The sequence below is a fragment of the Equus quagga genome, chromosome 5 (assembly GCF_021613505.1).
Source record: "Equus quagga isolate Etosha38 chromosome 5, UCLA_HA_Equagga_1.0, whole genome shotgun sequence".
Classification (NCBI taxonomy): Eukaryota; Metazoa; Chordata; class Mammalia; order Perissodactyla; family Equidae; genus Equus; species Equus quagga.
In genome coordinates, this window is record NC_060271.1 from 21,908,555 (window position 1) to 21,928,067 (window position 19,513).

The 19,513-nt window shown below is 36.5% G+C and overlaps 1 protein-coding gene across 5 annotated transcripts in view; it reads right to left on the minus strand.

Moving 5' to 3' along the window:
* ZMYM4 (zinc finger MYM-type containing 4) overlaps positions 1–19,513 on the minus strand; it is a 168,097-nt gene that overhangs the window by 10,414 nt on the left and 138,170 nt on the right. For all 5 annotated transcript variants that reach the window (XM_046661886.1, XM_046661885.1, XM_046661887.1 and 2 more), the window contains 5 exons: positions 19,316–19,495; positions 18,829–18,923; positions 14,189–14,360; positions 13,911–14,006; positions 11,730–11,881 (listed from right to left, as the gene is read on the minus strand). In XM_046661886.1, coding sequence (XP_046517842.1) covers positions 11,730–11,881; positions 13,911–14,006; positions 14,189–14,360; positions 18,829–18,923; positions 19,316–19,495 — 695 coding nt within the window. The remainder of the gene's footprint in view (positions 1–11,729; positions 11,882–13,910; positions 14,007–14,188; positions 14,361–18,828; positions 18,924–19,315; positions 19,496–19,513) is intronic.

Sequence of the window (19,513 nt, forward strand, 5' to 3'; positions counted from 1 at the left end):
ACTATATTCGAACAGAAAATATCCTAATAGCACAGGAATCCTCGGACAGTCACAGCAGCCAAATGATGGAGGGCAGAGAGGCTAGAGCCCTCTCCGGAGGAGCTAGAACCAGGTAAAAGAAATCTTCACTCCCTCTCCCGTGGCTGCCACGGGAGGCCCTAGGAGGGAAGGAGAGGGGGAGGGGTTGCGCATCCGTGGGATCACCCAGGACTCCCTAGGGCCCTTGTAGCCTAGAGGGAAGCCCTCTAATGGGGCAAAAGCTTTCGCGTGGGGCGACCTCATCAAGCCAAGACCCCAGAAGACCAGATGGGAAAAGCTGATTGGTAAACCGGGCACTGCATGCAGGAGAAAGCGCCCCACACCCCACCCGTGACAGGGCACCACGCCACACCATCTCAGCTGAAAGTGGAGGACTCAGAATACGTGGTTCTCAACCCCCATCCAGTGGCAATAGGCTGTAATTGCAACCCAATAATGTTACAATGCGAAAACCCCATTCTTCCAGCATCAGGCAGTTCATCAAAAGCCCAGACCAGAGACAAAACAAGAAATACCCAGAATTCTGTTCTGAAGACTCAGAAATAAGTAAACCAAACGACAATGCATTCAGAATAGCTATCATCAAAAAGCTCAATGAGGTAAAAGAGGATATAGGGAAACAATTTAACGAGTTCAGGAGTTACTTCATAAAAGAGACTGAAACTATAAAGAAGAATCAATCAGAAATACTAAAGATGAAAGACACAATGGAAGAGAGAAACAAAATACGGATTCCCTGAATGCTCGTGTGGACACCATAGAGGAGTGAACCAGCAAAATTGAAGATAGAGATGTTGAATTGCTCCAGACAGAGGAAGAGAGAGAACCGAGACTAAAAAAGAAATGAAGAAAGTCTCCAAGAAATATCCGACTCAGTGAGGAAATGCAACACAAGAATTATAGGTACCCCAGAAGGTGAAGAGAAGGAGGCTGGAGCAGAAAGAGTGCTCAAAGAAATAATAGCAGAGAACTTCCCAAATTTAGGGAATGAGAGAGAGATGTGTGTGGAGGAAGTTTTCAGGTCTCCTAGATATGTCAATGTAAAAAGACCTACTGCAAGGCATATAGTAGTAAAATTGTCAAAAATTAATGACAAAGAAAGAATACTCAGGGCAGCAAGGCAGAAGAAAATAACCTGCAAAGGAACCCCTATTAGACTTTCAGCAGATTTCTCTGCAGAAACGTTACAAGCTAGGAGAGAATGGAACGACATATTCAAAACTTTAAAAGATAAAAATCTTCAGCCAAGAATACTCTACCCATCAAAAATATCCTTCAGATATGAGGGAGGAATTAAATCTTTCCCAAACAAAAACTAAGGGACCTTGTAGCCATGAGATAACCCCCCTCCAAGAAATCCTCAAGAAGGCCTTCATACCTGAAAAAAGAAAAAAGGGAGAAAGGGGTCACAAAACACAGAGTAAGGAAACAAATGGATAGAAAGAATCAGAATAGGACAGCAAATGTTCAACTATAGCATTAGGCTAAAGGGAAGTAAAATACCAAAAACAAAGACAATCTTGTCACTTTAACCACAAACTCACAACACGAGTTGGAATAAGATATGAGAATAATAATTTAGGAGGGAAGGAGGAAAGGGATTGAATCAGTTTACACTAAGGAAATAAGAGGCCATCAGAAAATGGACTATGTTATGCACGAGATTCTGAATACAAACTTTAGAGTAGCCACTAAACTAAAAACCAGAATAGAGACACAAAAAATAAATACGGAAAAAACTAGGAAACACAGCATAAAAAAATGCATTATTCAATGGGTAGACCAAAACACACAGGACGAGAAACAAAGGAAATGCAGGAAAACTGGAAAACGAGTGATATAATGACAGCATTAAGCCCTCATACATCAATAATCACCCTCAATGTAAACGGATTGAACTATCCAATAAAAAGATACAGAGTGGCAAGGTGGATTAAAGAACAAGACCCAACAATCTGTTGCCTCCAGGAAACACATCTCAGCTCCAATGACAAATACAGCCTCAGAGTGAAGGGGTGGAAGATGATATCCAAGCTAATAGCAAACAAAAGAAAGCAGGTGTCACAATTCTTACCTCAGACAAACTAGACTTCAAGATAAGGCAGGTAAAGAGAGACAAAGAGGGGCAATATATAATGATCAAACGGCCACTACATCAAGAAGCAATAATGCTTATATATATCTATGCACCCAACACAGGAGCACCAAAGTTCATAAAGCAACTATTAACAAACCTAAAAGAAGAAATCAAAAATAAAACAATAATAGTAGGGGACCTCAACACCCCACTCACATCATTGGACAGATCATCCAGACAGAAAATCAACAAGGAAACAGTGGAATTAAACGAAGAGCTAAAACAGTTGGACTTAATAGACACATATAGAACACTCCATCCAAAAACAGCAGAATACACATTCTTCTCAAGTGTGCATGGATCATTCTCAAGGATAGACCATATGTTGGGAAACAAGGCAAGCCTCCATAAATTTAAAACATTGAAATAATAACAAGCATCTTCTCCAATCATAATGTTATAAAGCTAGAAATTAATTACAAGAAAAAAGCTGAGAAAGGCACAAAGATGTGGAGACTAAACAATATGCTATTGAACAAGCAATGGATTGTTGAAGAAATTAAAGAAGAAATAAAAAAATATCTGGAGACAAATGAAAATGATAACATGCCACACCAACTCATATGGGATACAGCAAAGGCTGTATTAAGGGGGAAATTCATCGCAATACAGGCACATCTTAACAAACAAGAAAAATCCCAAATAAGCAATCTCAGATTACACCTAACTGAATTAGAAAACGAAGAACAAACAAAGCCCAAAGTCAAGAGGAGAGAAATAATAAAAATCAGAGCAGAAATAAATGCTAGTGAAACAAAGAAGGCAACAGAAAAGATCAATGAAACAAAGAGCTGGTTCTTGGAGAAGATAAAATAAAATTGACAAACCCCTAGCCAGACTTACAAAGAAAAAAGGAGAGAAAGCGCAAACAAACAAGATCAGAAAGGAAAGAAGAGAAATAACAACAGACTCCACAAAAATACAATGGATTATAAGAGAATACTATGAAAAACGATATGCCAACAAAATGGATAACCTAGAGGAAATGGATAAATTCTTAGACTCTTACAACCTCCCAAAGCTGAGTCAAGAAGAAACAGATAATCTGAACAAACCAATCACAACGAAAGAGATTGAAACAGCCATCAAAAGCATCCCACAGAATAAAACCCCAGGACCAGACGGCTTTCCTGTGGAATTCCACCAAACTTTCAGAGAAAATTTAATACCTATCCTTTTCAAGCTATTCCAAAAAATTAGGGAGGATGGAATACTTCCTAACACATTCTACAAGGCCAACATCACTCTGATACCAAAGCCTGACAAGGACAGCACAAAAAAGGAGAACTACAGGCCAATATCGTTGATGAACATAGATGCAAAAATTCGAAACAAAATTTTGGCAACCCAAATACAGCAATTCATCAAAAGGATCATACATCATGATCAAGTGGGATTCATACCAGGGACAAAGGGATGGTTCAACATCCACAATCAATCAATGTGATACACCACATCAACAAATTTAGTAATAAAAACCACATGACCTATCTCAATAGATGCAGAGTAAGCATTTGACAAGTTCCAACAGCCATTTATGATATAAACTCTTAACAAAATGGGGATAGAAGGAAACTACCTCAACATAATAAAGGCCATATATGACAAACCCACAGCCAACATCATACTCAATGGGCAAAAACTGAGCGCCATCCCCCTGAGAACAGGAACAAGACAAGGATGCCCTCTATCACCACTCTTACTCAACATAGTACTGGAGGTTTTGACCAGAGCAATTAGGCAAGAAAAAGGAATAAAAGGAATCCAAATAGGGAGTGAAGAAGTGAAACTCTCGCTGTTTGTAGATGACATGATCTTATATATAGAAAACCCGAAAGAATCCACGGGAAAACTATTAGAAATAATCAACAACTACAGCAAAGTTGCAGGGTATAAAATCAACTTACAAAAATCAGTAGCATTTCTACGCTTTAATAATGAACTAACAGAAAAAGAACTCAAGAACACAATATCATTCACAATCGCAACAAAACAGATAAAATACTTTGGGGTAAATTTAACCAAGGAAGTGAAAGACCTATACAACAAAAACTGCAAGACTTTCCTGAAAGAAACTGATGACAACATAAAGAGATGGAAAGACATTCCATGAACATGGACTGGAAAAATAAACACAGTTAAAATGTCCATACTACCTAAAGCAATCTACAGTTTCAATGCTATCCCAATCAGAATCCCAATGACATTCTTTACAGAAATTGAACAAAGAATCCCAAAATTCAGATGGGGCAACAAAAGACCCCGGATTGCTAAAGCAATCCTGAGAAAAAAGAACAAAGCTAGAGGTATCACAATCCCTGACTTCAAAATATACACAAAGCTACAGTAATCAAAACAGCATGGTACTGGTACAAAAACAGGTGCACAGATGAGTGGAACAGAATTGAAAGCCCAGAAATAAAACCACACACCTATGGACGGCTAATCTTCCACAAAGGAGCTGAGGGTACACAACGGAGAAAAGAAGTCTTTTCAACAAATGGTGCTGGGAAAACTGGAAAGCCACATGTAAAAGAATGAAAATTGACCATTCTTTTTCACCATTCACAAAAATAAATTCAAAATGGATCAAAGACCTAAAGGTAAGACCTGAAACCGTAAGGCTTCTAGAAGAAAACATAGGCAGTATACTCTTTGACATGAGTCATAAAAGGATCTTTTCGGACACCATGTCTTCTCAGACAAGGGAAACAATAGGAAGAATAAACAAATGGGACTTCATCAGACTAAAGAGCTTCTTCAAGGCAAGGGAAAATAGGATTGAGACAAAAAAAACAACCCACCAATTGGGAAAAAATATTTGCAAGTCAAATATTCGACAAAGGGTTAATCTCCATAATATCTAAAGAACTCACACAACTCAACAACAAAAAATTAAACCACCCAATCAAAAAATGGGCAGGGGACATGAACAGATATTTCTCCCAAGAAGATATACGGATGGCCAATAAGCATATGAAAAGATGTTAATCATCACTGATCATCAGGGAGATGCAAATGAAAACTACACTAAGATATGACCTTACTCCCGTTAGAATGGCAAAAATAGCCAAAACAAAAAGTAACAAATGTTGGAGAGGTTGTGGGGAAAAAGGAACCCTCATACACTGCTGGTGGGAGTGCAAACTGGTGCAGCCACTATGGAAAATAGTATGGAGACTTCTCAAAAAATTAAAAGTAGAAATACCATATGACCCAGCGATCTCACTACTGGGTATCTATCCAAAGAACTTGAAATCAGCAATTCCAAAAGTCTCATGCACCCCTGTGTCCACTGCAGCATTACTTACAATAGCCAAGACGTGGAAGCAACCTAAGTGCCCATCAACTGATGACTGGATAAAGAAGATGTGGTATATATAGACAATGGAATACTATTCAGCCATAAAAAAGGATAACATTGTCCCATTCACAACAACATGGACGGACCTTGAGGGCATTATGTTAAGTGAAATAAGCCAGATAGAGAAAGACAATCTTTGTATGAGTCCACTCATATGTGGAAGTTAAACATGTAGACAAAGAGAACAGATTAGTGGTTACCAGGGGAAAGGGGGCGTGGAGGATGGGCGCAAAGGGTGAAGTGGTGCACCTACAACACGACTGACAAACAATAATGTACAACTGAAATTTCATAAGGGTGCAAACTATCATAATCTCAATAAAAAGTTAAAAAAAGGGGCCGACCCCATGACAGAGTGGTTAAGTTCATGCACTCTGCTGCAGCGGCCCAGGGTTTTACCGGCTCAGATCCTGGGCGCGGACATGGCACCACTCATTAGGTCATGCTGAGGCGGCCTCCCACATGCCAAAGCTAGAAGGACCCACAACTAAAATATGCAACTATGTACTGGGGGGACTTGGGGAGAAGAAGGAAAAATAAAATAAATAAATAAATAAAATCATTAAAAAAAAAAGTTAAAAAAAATGGGAATATTCCCCAAAGCAATCTACAAATTCAATTGAATCCTATCAAAATCTCAATGGCTTTTTTTTGCAGAAATGGAAAAGCTAATCCTAAAATTTATAGGGAATTGCAAGAAACCTCAAATAGCCAAAAGAATCTTGTGGAATCAAGCTCACCGACTTTAACTTACTACAAAGATATAGTAATCAAAATAGTGTGTACTGCCATAAGAACAGCCATGTAGACCAATGTCCAAAATAAACAAATACATTTTTAGTCAGATGATTTCTGAAAAGGATGTCAAGACCATTCAATGAACAAAGAATAGTCTCTTCAACAAATGCTACTGGGAGAACTAGATATCCACATATCCCTACCTCACATGAGATATAAAAATGAATTCAAAATGGATCAATGAACTAAAAATGAGCTAAAACCACAAAACTCTAAAGAGAAAACATAGGGGAAAATCTTTATGAACTTGAATTTGGCAATGGATTCTTTATAACAACAAAAGCACAAGCTACAATAAAAAAAATACACTGAACTTCATCAAAATTAAAAATTTTGTGCATCAAAGCACACTTTCAAGAGAGTGAAAAGAAAACTCAGAAAATGGCAGAAAATACTTGCAAATCACATATCTGATAACAGTTTAATATCCAGAATATATAAAGAAATCCTACAACTCAACAACAAAAAAACAAACAATCCAATTAAAAAATGGGCAAAGGACTTAGATATTTCTGCAAAGAGGATATACAAATGGCCAACGAGTACATGAAAAGACGCTCAATGTCATTATTCAGTGGGGAAATGCAAATCAAAACCACAATGAGACACCACCTCATACCCAGCAGATGAGTACTAAAAAAAAAAAAAAAGACGGAAATTAACAAGCATTGTCAAGGATGTAGCGATAACAGAACTCTCCACTCTCATACACCGCTGCTGGGAATATAAAACAGTGCAGCCACTGTGGAAAACGGTTTGGTGGTTCATCAACAAACTAATCAAACAGTTACCATATGACCTTGCAATTCTACTCCTAGGCATATATCCAAAGGAACTGAAAAGAAGTGTTCAAAAACAAACTTGTACATGAATGTTCATGGTAGCACTACTATTCATAATAGCCAAAAGGTGGGAACAATCCAAATGTCCGTGAACAGCTGAATGAATGGAATATTATTCAGCCATAAAAAGGAACGAAGAACTGATTCATGCTACAACATATAAACCTTGAAAACACTATGTTAAGTGAAAGAAGCCAGACATAACAGGCCACACACTGTATAATTCTACTTATATGAAATATACAGAATAGGCAAGTCCAGGGTGATAGAAAGCAGATTTATGGTTGCCAGGGACTGGATGGAGGGGGTCATGGGGAGTGACTGCTTCATGAGTACAGGATTTCCATTTAGGGTGATGAAGTTATAGAACTAGATAGTGGTGATGGTTGCACAACATTATGGTTGTACCTAATGCCACTGAATTGTACACTTTAAAATGGCAAATATTATGTATGCGTTTTCTACCATAATATAAACATTGCACTACACATATAAATTTTGCAAGTTACTTTTTTAAATATATGTCTCTAAGCGTTTTCCATGTCAATATGTATAGAAACAATTCATTCTTTTTTAACTACTGTATGATATTCAACTATATATTATAGCTGATTGAATCATTACTCTTTGGATGAACACTTAGGTGGTTTCCAAATTGTTGCTGTTAAAAACAACGTTACAATGAAAATATCAGTATATGTCTTTCTAGGTCCATGTGTGTGCACTTCTTTTAGAAGAGATACTGATCAGTGGATTTGCTAGACTGAAGAATCTACATGCATTTAAAGTTTTAATAGCCACTGTCAACCTGCCCTTTGAAAAAGCCTCCAACAGTGCACATATCTTTACTAATACTTGGTACTACAAACTTCTCAATCTTTCAAATTTTTAATCTATCTGATAGGTGAAAATGTTTCCTGATTACAGCACCTTTTTACATTAGAGAGGCAGTCCAACATAGTGATCATAAGCATGGACCCTGAAGCTAAACCATGTGGGTTCAGATCCTAGTCCTGGCACTTACTACGTTTGAGACCTTAGGGCAAATTATTTAACTCACTGTACCTCAGGTTCCTTAGCATGAAATGGTGATGATAACAGTTCTTACATGTCACAGGGCCAGACTAACAATTAAGTGAGTTAATACAGGAAATGAGGCGCCAGCCCAGTGGCGCAGCAGTTAAGTTCGCACGTTCCACTTCTCGGCAGCCCGGGATTCGCCAGTTTGGATCCTGGGTGCAGACATGGCACCGCTTGGCACGCCATGCTGTGGTAGGTGTCCCACATATAAAATAGAGGAAGATGGGCATGGATGTTAGCTCAGGGCCAGGCTTCCTCAGCAAAAAGAGGAGGGCTGGCAGTAGTTAGCTCAGGGCTAATCTTCCTCAAAAAAAAAAAAAAAAAAAAGAAAGAAATGAGCTATTAATACACTACATACATAGTAAATGATTGTTAGGCGATGCTGGTATATTCGGTCCATTAGCAATCTCTTGATTTCCTTCTGTGACTTGCCTGTTTGTTTCTTTTGCCAATTATCCCCTTCCCAGCTAACGTTAACAGTGGTGGTCCAGGTGTTGATATTATAGTTTAGTTTCTTTCTTTACATTTTTACGTAGTTTCAAAATTCTTTACAATCAGCATAACTATTTTTATAATCAGAGAAAATAAAAGCACACTTGAGATGTCAACATAAATAACCTTATTAAGGAAAGTTTATTTCTTGTTCAAAATTGATAAAAGGTTCCTAATATTTACTTCCTATCACAATCATCTGACCATTTGTTAACTTATGGCCTCTTTTTAACAGTATTGTTACATAAGTCATTTATTAATATAAACAAGTTAACAGGACAAATATACTAGAAAAAACTTTCATAGGTTTATGATTTATCTCACAAATTAGAATATATTTTTTATATAGCAGAGAATCTGATATGCAATGCACTCAAATGTTTTTGATTAAAATCGTGGCAATGACCACCTAATGTTTTGATTATATTCAAATTATTAGAATATTAATAACTACCACAAAACATCTTGACATCTGTACTGATCAAATGAGAAAATATATTTTTTTATTTTTTCAAAGATTGGCACCTGAGCTAACGTTTGTTGCCAATCTTCCTTCTTTCTTTCTTTTTTTTTTGTGGAAGATTAGGCCTGAGCTAACATCTGCTGCTAATCTTCCTCTTTTTGCTGAGGAAGACTGGCCCTGAGCTAACATCTGTGCCCATCTTCCTCTACTTTATATGTGGGATGCCTGCCACAGCATGACTTGACAAGCAGTAAGTAGGTCCACACCCAGGATCCAAACCTGCAAACCCCAGGCTGCTGAAGCAGAATGTGCGAATTCAACCACTGTGCAACCAGGCTGGCCCCAAGAGAAAATATTCTTTACATCCATAATATTATAAACTTCCAGAGTACAGGAAGTCTATCCAGAATTCTCACAACTTTTACCTGAGCAAAATGCATGCATGGCACATAGCAGGTGCTCAATAAATTTTTGTTGAAAGAATCCATGAAAGTTCTCTCATATGTTAATTTTAAAAATATCTTTTACAGTCTAGACATTAGTTCAAAATATAATGGAAACTTATTAAATAACAAAGGTGACATTTTGATTCTGTGGGAAAATTAATACTGCTTGAATTAACCAGCTACCCATCAGAAATGTTATTCATCAGAAATATACTTGTAGGGGCTGGCCCCGTGGCCGAGTGGTTAAGTTTGTGCGCTCCGCTGCAGGCGGCCCAGTGTTTCGTTGGTTCGAATCAAACCACGTTGAGGCAGCGTCCCACATGCCACAACTAGAAGGACCCACAACGAAGAATATACAACTATGTACCAGGGGGCTTTGGGGAGGAAAAGGAAAAAAATAAAATCTTTAAAAAAAAAAAAGAAATATACTTGTAGCATGGACAAAAATGAACAAACGTTAAAAAGAGGAGTGATAAAGAGGATTCAAGAAATGGGCATTCACATACACACTGCTGGTAAAACTATAAAGTACTGTAACCATTTTAGAAAGTAATCTGAAAATATCCTAAAATTGGAAAAATGAATATATTCTTTAACCTAGAAATAAAAGCACCAGTTCATCAGGTATGCAAACAAAATATTCACTGAAGCAGTGTTTGTGAGGCTAAGGGGGGTGGTGGGAGGAGAAAAAATCTGAATATATAAAAGGAAAAGCTGTATAACTGGGATATTCATACTCTGCAATATTATGCAGCTTTCTTTTTAAAGGAAGGAGTTTGATTTATGTTCTCCTGGAGGGATACACAGATTGGAAAAAGCAAGCTGCAAAAAACGTGTATGGTATGGGCCCCATTTGCTAAAAACTAAACAAAACAAAAACTATTAACAAACATGTATATGAATGTATAAACGTGTAGCACCGGACAAGGTAAGGAAGGAGACTCACCATGGTGCACCACTGGCTCCCTCAGGGAGTGGGAATGGAGCAAGACAAATTTTTCTTCATATGCCTTCACTTACTGTTTTAACAGTTACACTGAGCACATGCAACACATTTGTAATTAAAGAACAAAACTTAAGAACAAAACAAATGCCTAAATAAAAGAACACCCCCCCATACAAATGGAGGAAAATCTGGCAAATAGAAAAAATTAAAAAATCAACAACATCCAGAGTTCTACCAACCCAAAACCATAACCGTTGTAAACATTTTTGGTGCATTTCATTTTATCATGTATTTATTTGGCTAGTTTTTAAACCACTGTATGTTAGCATACAGTGATACATATGGAATTCGTACTCTTATTTTGTTCATTTAATGCTGTAATATTAAGATTTTTACTGTTACTAGAAGTTACTTTGTAAACAACTTTTATTGGCTACATAATATACAACTTTATAAATATACTATAATTTACTTAACCATCACACTTTGGTGGACATTGAGGTTATTTCAAATTTTGTGCAATGATGTCTGAATTTCAGTATCAGCTTTGACAGACTTGCAAAAAGTGAATTACTGGCAAAACAGTATGAACATTCAAAAGTATTCCTGAAACATATGCTCAAAATTGCTTTTTAGAAAGTAGGTACTAATTACTACCAGCTATGAAGGCAAACCCCTGTCTCACAAAACTCGTATCAACAAGTGTTAGAATTTTTTGATTGTTGCTAATGTGATAGACAAATAATAGTATACCTATTATTTTAATTTTCCTTAAAAAATTTACATGAGCCCACATGATTTATATAAATACATACATATACATACACACAGAGTCATCTATGTCACTTCTTCAGTGAACTGCTGTTTATGCCTTTTTTGTCCATTTTACAATAAAATGTACCATGCTTGATTTCTGTTGTTCTAATAACAGTCTCAAATTAGCTTACAGAACGCTATATGATGAAGACTTTTAAATCAGGGTCAGTGGTTCACTAAGAAGAGAGTATCCTAGCAGCAATACCAAACAACCACTATACACTATAATTTTTCAGCTTAGTTCAGAAGTTCTATCAGAATTATTAAATGTGCAATAGATTTTGTAACAATTATTGAATTTGATACCTGCTGAATTCCAAGGCACAAGTATAAGATACTGTCTGGATCATATTTTTCACCATTTGGTCTCCGCACCTCTTGGATAAACTGGCATAAACCCAAACTCAACTCAGAAAAAGTGCAGGACAGAATATCTTCCTTCAGCTTGATAGAGCGGACTGTGGAATAGAAAACATCTAAAATATTAACTTGTAAGAAACACAGTAACATTAGTTGATTCACTGAATAAACAATGACTACTATTGTGCTCCACGTACTGTGGTATACACGGGTGAACACATGGATTAAAGACAGACCCTGATCTCAAGGGTTTTTAGTTAAAGAAATAAAGACAATATGGTGTGCATATGGTGTAACAAGTGCAATAATAGAGGTTTCATTTAAACAGGATTCTATGAAAGCAACTGAGGGACATCTAATAGACAGGGAAGGATTAGGTGGGATTCTGGACGATGTGACACTAATGCTAGACCTTGAAGGGTGAAGAAGAATTAAACAGGTGGATAAAGAATTCCAATCTGAGGATAGAAAATAAATTTCCCAAAGTATATTCCACAAAATACTAGGTATGCGAAAGCTGGAGAAAACTGCATTTCTAAGATCTGACAAATGTGGAAAAGAGCAGCATATTACATCTGCCTCTAAAGAACTCACAATCCTTTTTGGCGTGTTAAAGGCTCTGAGGATATCTGCAAAAAAGAATGCCATTTAACTTTAACTCAAATTTATTTGAATATAGAACACTTCAAATAACATATAACACGTTTATGCCCTTAGAAATGCTGGAATACAGTAAGTGCTCGGCCACAAAAGTGAAAAGGTTCAGGGGTGCACAGGAGAAAAGCAAGAAGGGCAGATGGGGGCATATGCTGGTAAGCCTCACATATCATATTAAGATTTTGAAGACAAGAAAGAGCTCAATTTTACACAGGAGAGTTATCCAATTTGATTTGTAGAGATCCTGCTACAACAGATTGGTCCACATTGTGGGATTTAGAACCGAAACATCCTTTCTAGTTATTGCTCTTCTGCATTCAGACAAGTTTGCACATTTCCAAAAATAGACTTGAGCTCCCGAGAAGGTTTCACAAAAGGTAAGTGGTGATTCACAAGGGCAAGGACCATGTTCGACCTTTTCACTCGAGTACCTACCACCATGCCTGGTACATGCCAGATATCCACTAAGTATTTTTCAGACGAATGAGTAGTAGAAATGAGTAGGCATCCCCCGTGGCTACTGCATTTCAGCCTGGTAGTCTAATAGAATATTACCTCTCCATTCCCACTACCCTTCTTTTTTCGTAAAAACAAAGAGTGCTGCGTGGCTCAAAAGTGGATGGTAAAGGGCCTAACAAACCTCCTAACAGGAGTATATTTATTATCACTCTGGAGCAGAGAGATTACACTTGATCTGTAAGAACTCATGAGTCAGTCAGAGACCAGAGCAGCAACTAACTGCTCCAATAAGGAGGGTTACATGTACCCCCAACCCAGCAGGGTAGACTGAGGTGAAGACAAGAGTGCATGCAATCACCCAGGTGTTAGAGAGAAGATACAGTTGGGAAGGGGCAAAAAAATCTAATTGCAAGGACATCTCATCCATTCCTGTCCCATCTCATTCCATGAAGATTAAGTATCTTACATAAAACACAGATAATAAAAAAGCAAAATATAAACTGAAAACAAAAGTTTACAATAGGACATCAAAACCAGGGAAAAATGAAAGCTAATGTGGGCTCTAAAATTACACATTGCTGCTCTATTTGAACTCTTTATTGGGTCCCAAATTTCTGGCACCCAGAGCAAAATCCACAAACATGGTCAGTCATACAGAGCTTGCTGTTAGGAAAAATTCCTGCAGAAAAAGCAAGGGTTTCCAGATATTTTTCTCAAAAAAAAACTGTCACACTTGGTTCCGTATGGGTTAATCTAGAGATACAGGGCTCAAGATAGATTTGAGCCACCTGCATAGTGTTAGAAAAAGAAGAAAAATTCCTTATATTTGCATCACAAATCCATGATCAGAAGATACAACCTTACCTTTATAACAAGCTCTTTAAAATCAGAAATATGATATTAATTTCTTTTTACCACAAGACTTCAAACTTTAAATATTACACTTACAAATTTAAAATTGACAAAGATATTACATGTAATTCAGACCATAAGCAGAGAATCGAGTTTTACCTCTACAGCCTGGCTCTGAGGATTCTTGAGAGACTGCATGGTCTTGAGCACTTCCTAAGGGGTCAGAACATGGGCTAGATGAGGCATGTTCAACTCCTGACAAGGAATAAAAATAAATGAGAAGTTTAAATAAAGATGGGAAAAAATTTAAGTAAAGCCCAAAACAAAGTTTTATGGGATTTTTGACCTAGTATTTATCTCTTTTGAGAAGATTTATAACTTTATCAATATTCCCCCCACCTCCTAATGCAAGACACAAGTTCATGCTGTGTATTTACCGCCACATTTCAGATCCCCCTGCTCTTCCTTGGCATTTTTCCACTGAACCCAGTTCTTCCAGGCATTTACCCCATACATGTATTTGAGTGTCATCCCAGACACTGAGCACCCTTGAAAGGCTCCTTGAATAAGGCTCCTGGGCTCCACAGCTACTACAGACTTCTTCCGTCCCTGTAAGAATTCCAAAAATTTACAGAACGCAAAATTTAGTCTCGGATATTTAAGAATCATAGTTCTCAAAGACAGAAAGGGCATAAATTTACAGAATATAGAATTTAGTAGTATATCCTAAAGATTCAGAGTTCTTAGAACTAGAAAGAGCTTTACAGATTATCTAATCCAATCTATATGAGAAAAGAAAAAAGAGAAAGTTGAAATGTAGAAGATCATACTGTAATAATCACTAACATTTAAGTACTTACTATGTTCCCGAGACTGGACCCACACAATGAGGTATGAATAACCGTTATTACCATTTAGGTCTATTTAATGGAATACACATGAATAGATCATATTCTGGGCTATGAAACAAACCTCAATAAATTCTCTTAACTACAACAGAATTAACTAGAAACCAACAATGGAAAGTTGGTAAGAAAATCTTCAAAAACTGGAAATTAAACAACACATTTATAAATACCCCAGGGGTCAAAGAACAAACTACGAATGAAGTTAGAAAATATTTTGAACTTAAGTGAAAATTATGAAAATTCTGTAACAGTGGTAAAGCAGTGCTTATAGGGACATTTATAGTATTAAAATGCTTCTATGAGAAATGAAAAAAGTCTAAAATCAATAATCTAAGCCTCTATCATTTTTTTTTAAAGATTTTATTTTTCCTTTTTCTCCCCAAAGCCCCCTGGTACATAGCTTTGTATTTTTAGTTGTGGGTCCTTCTAGTTGTGGCATGTGGGATGCCGCCTCATCATGGCTTGATGAACGGTGCCATGTCCGCGCCCAGGATCCAAACTGGCGAAACCCTGGGCCACCGAAGCGGAGTGCTCAAACTTAACCACTCTGCCACAGGGCTGGCCCCTAAGCCTCTATCTTAAGAAACTAGAAAAAGAAGACCATATTAGAACCCAAAACAAGGAAAATGAAGGAAATAATAAAAATAAAAGCAAAAAATCAATTAAAAAAGAAAAATCAATAAAACTAAAAGCTGATTCTTTTAGAACATTAAAAAAATCAATAAATTTCTAGCTAGAATGATCAAAAACAAGAGAGAAGACACAAATTACCAATACCTGATCCTACAGACATTAAAAGGATAATAAGAGGATATTTGCACATCATTATGCCAATAAACTCGACAATTACATGAAATGGACATGTTTCTTGAAAGACACAAATTAATAAAGCTTGCCCTAGAAGAAACAGATAACCTAAATAGCCAGAGAATTGGAATTCATAGTTTAAAACCTTCCCACAAAAAAATTCCAGACTGAGATGGCTTCACTGTTGAATTCTACCCAACAGTCAAAGTAATTATATAAATTATATTTCAGAAAATAGGAGAAAACACTAACTCACTTTATGATATTAACATTGCCCTGATAGCAAAGCCAGATAAAGTCATTATAAGACAACTACAGACCAATATCCCTCTTAAACAGAGATACTTTAAACCTTAACAAAATATTAGCAAATTCAATCTAGCAATATATCGAAGAATAAATACATCATAAGAAAGTAGGGTTCATCTCATGAATGCAAGGCTGGTTTATCATTTAAAAAATTAACGTGTTTCACCATTTTAACAGACTCAAAAAAGAAAAAACTAGATGATCATCTCAACAGATGCAAGAGACTACCTTACAAAGTTCAACACACAATCATGATAAAAACTCTCAGCAAATTAGAAACAGAAGAGAAATTCCTGCACCTGATAGAGGCCATCCACGAGAAACCTACAGGTAACTTCATACTTAATGTTGCAAGACTGAACACTTCCCTAAGACTGGGAACATGCAGGAAGGTATGCTCTCACCACTAAGATTCAATGTTGTACTGAAGACACTAGCTAGTGCAATAAATCAAGAAAAAGAAAGAAAATGCATTAAGATGGGAAAGGAAAAAGTAAAACTGTCTTTATTCACAGATAATATGATTGTCTAGGTAGAAAATCTTAAGCATTTTAGTTGAGTGAAATCACAGTATATAAAGTCAACATACAAAAACCATCTCTATTTCTATATGCCACAGGAACACTAGAAAATGAAATTTAAAAATAGTACTATTCACAACAGGATCAAAAAAATTTTTAAATACTTATTAGATAAATACTTGTACAATGAAACATACAAAAAATTGTTGAGAGAAATTAAAGATGATCTAAATAAAGGAGAAAGATACCATCTTCACAGATGGGACGGCTCCTAATTGCTAAGATGTCAATTCTCTGCAAATTGATCTATAGATTCAGAACAGCCCCAATCATAATTCCAGTGAGCTTTGTTACAGAAATTGACAAGGTGATTCTAAAATTTACATGGAAATGCAAATGACGATTTTGAAAATGAAGAACAAAGTTGGAAGACTTACACTCCTGACTTCAAAACTCATTGTAAAGCTACAATAATCAAGATAGTTGGTACTGGTATAAAAACACAAACATAAATCAACATAACAGTATAGTTTCAGGATTGACTGACATATATATGGTCAGTTGACTTTTAACAGAAATGCCAACGTAATTCAAGGGGGAAAGGACAGTCTTTTCCAAGAGTGGTACTGGAACAACCGGATATCCATATACAAACCGGATATCCATATACTTGATGCTTGCCTCCACTCATACATAAAAATTATCTCAAAATGCACCACAGACAAATATAACAGCTAAAACTATAAAACTAGAAGAAAACATAAGAGAATATCTTAGTTACCATCAGTTAAGTAAAGATTTTTAGAGAGGATACTAAAAAGTATAAAAGAGTAAAAATTAATAAAGTGGACTTCCTCAAAATTAAAATTCACCATTAAGAAAAAAAAAAGGAAGTAACAGAATAGGAGCAAAAGTTACATTTGACAAAAGAATTACCTCCATAGTAAAGAACACTTACAACTCAATAAGATGACAACGAATCCAATAAAAAACTATGCAATAGTTTTGAATAGACACTTTACCAAAGAAGATCCACGAACGGCAAATATGCATATGAAAAGATGCCCAACATCGGGGCCGGCCAGCGGTGTAGGAGTTAAGTTCATGTGCTCTGCTTCAACAGCCTGGGGTTCACCAGTTTTGTTCCTGGGTGCGGACCTAGGCACTGCTTATCATGCCATGCTGTGGCAGGCTTCCCACATAAAACAGAGGAAGATGAGCAGGGATGATAGCTCAGGGCCAGTCTTACTCAGTAAAAAAAGGACGATTGGCAGTGGATGTTAGCTCAGTACTAATCTTCCTTTAAAAAAAAACCCAAAGAAAAACCATGCCCAATGTCATTAGTCATTAGGAAAATGCAAATTAAAACCATGATGAGATACCACCATACATTCAGTAGAATGGCTAAAATTAAAAATCAACAATACCAAGTGTTAGCAAAGTTATGGAGCAGATGGAACTCGCACATTGCTGGTAGGAATCAAAATGGTACTTCCACTTTGGAAAACAGTTTGGCATCTTTCTTACAAAATTAACTATACATACTATAAGATCTAGCAACTCCTCCTGGATACTTTTCCTCAAATGAAAACATACATTCACACAGAGATTTATACTAGAATGTTCATAGCAGCTTTATTCAAAATAGCCCAAAACTGGAAACCCCAAATTTCCATCAATTGTTAAACAGTTAAACTGTGGTTTGTCCATACAACGGAATGCTACTGGGAAATATAAAGGAATGAATTACTGATAGATGAAATACCATGGATGAATCTCAAAAACATGGTAAGTGAAAAGAGCAGACACAGAAGACTACAAATCATGAGATTCCATTTATATGACGTTCTAGAAAAGGCAAAGCAGTATCATTTTGCAAATGATCAATCTGCAAAGCAGATTGGCGGTCATCAGGAGCTGGAGATGAAGACTAACTGCAAAAGATCACAAGGGAAATTTCCAAGACAGCAGAAGTGTTATGATTGTGGTGGTGGTTACACACTGAATGCATTTGTCAAAGCCCATCAAATTGCACACTTAAAATTTACGAATTTTTAAATGTAATTATAACTCAACAGAGCTAATTAAAAAATAAGGCTTTTATTCTTTTAATTTTTGGTATGGGAAAGCCCTGTCAACATGAAAAATGGTCCATGTGAACTTCACTATTATACTACACCATACAAAATAGTGAACCTCATTATAATACATAAAAAAAGCTAAATTTAGAGAACTTAAAAAAAAGACAGAAGTCTATAACAAGGATTATAAAAAGCTTTTTAAAGTAAACAAAACAAAAAAAACCCTCAACTACAGAAATAAAAATAAAAGTCCCTGCTAAGAGAAATGTAAAATAAAAGATACAGTTACTGACTTCAAGAAACAAAAATAAAAGCACAAAAATACAAGGCTGTAAAACAATGTATGGAATTCCTTGACCCTGGCTGTTACAGTGTTTTATAAACAGGAGGACTAATAAACACATATAGAATGAAGGAAAGAAAATACTAGAAAAATTAAGCTACTGCTTACTCTTCGTCTGGGTTGGGGGAAGCCGTCTCTGTGTCGTCGTCTTGTCCGGGAACGAGCCTGGATTCCCTGTCCTTTATTCAGTGGGTCGAAGGATTCTACAATAATCAGCAGAAGGCATAACATGAGGAAAATAACTCTCAGACTTAAAGACTTAGACTGTGGGAGGAAATATCAGGTAATCATCGCTATATTCATTATTTTGTGATAAAATAAGAATTTTACTTGTACACTTAAGAGAAACACAGGATACAGCACTTAAATAAACATTAACAATCAAGAAAACCATGGTTACTGTGGGAAAGGTAAAAAACAAAACAAATTAACCATTTATAAGAACAATATGGTACAAATTAACACCTTTAAAGGCAGGGACCATTTGAGACCTAGATTATTATCACACATTATAACTGCTTCACAACGTCATTTTAGAGTTGTATCAATGTTTTAAAATAAAAGATTTTCAGTGGACAGGTTACTCTGCACAAACCTGATGGGAAATCCGCTTCCAGATCTTGTTCAGTTTCCCCTTTGGAGAACTGCTTCAATTCTGAATCAGCCTCTTGCACTGCATTTGACTTTAGGGCATAATGATTCAACTCTTCCTCCCAGCTATGTGGAGTAGATACAGCCTCTGATTCAAGATCTCCACTGTATGTACTTCCTTGGTCTGAAATATATAGAAAAC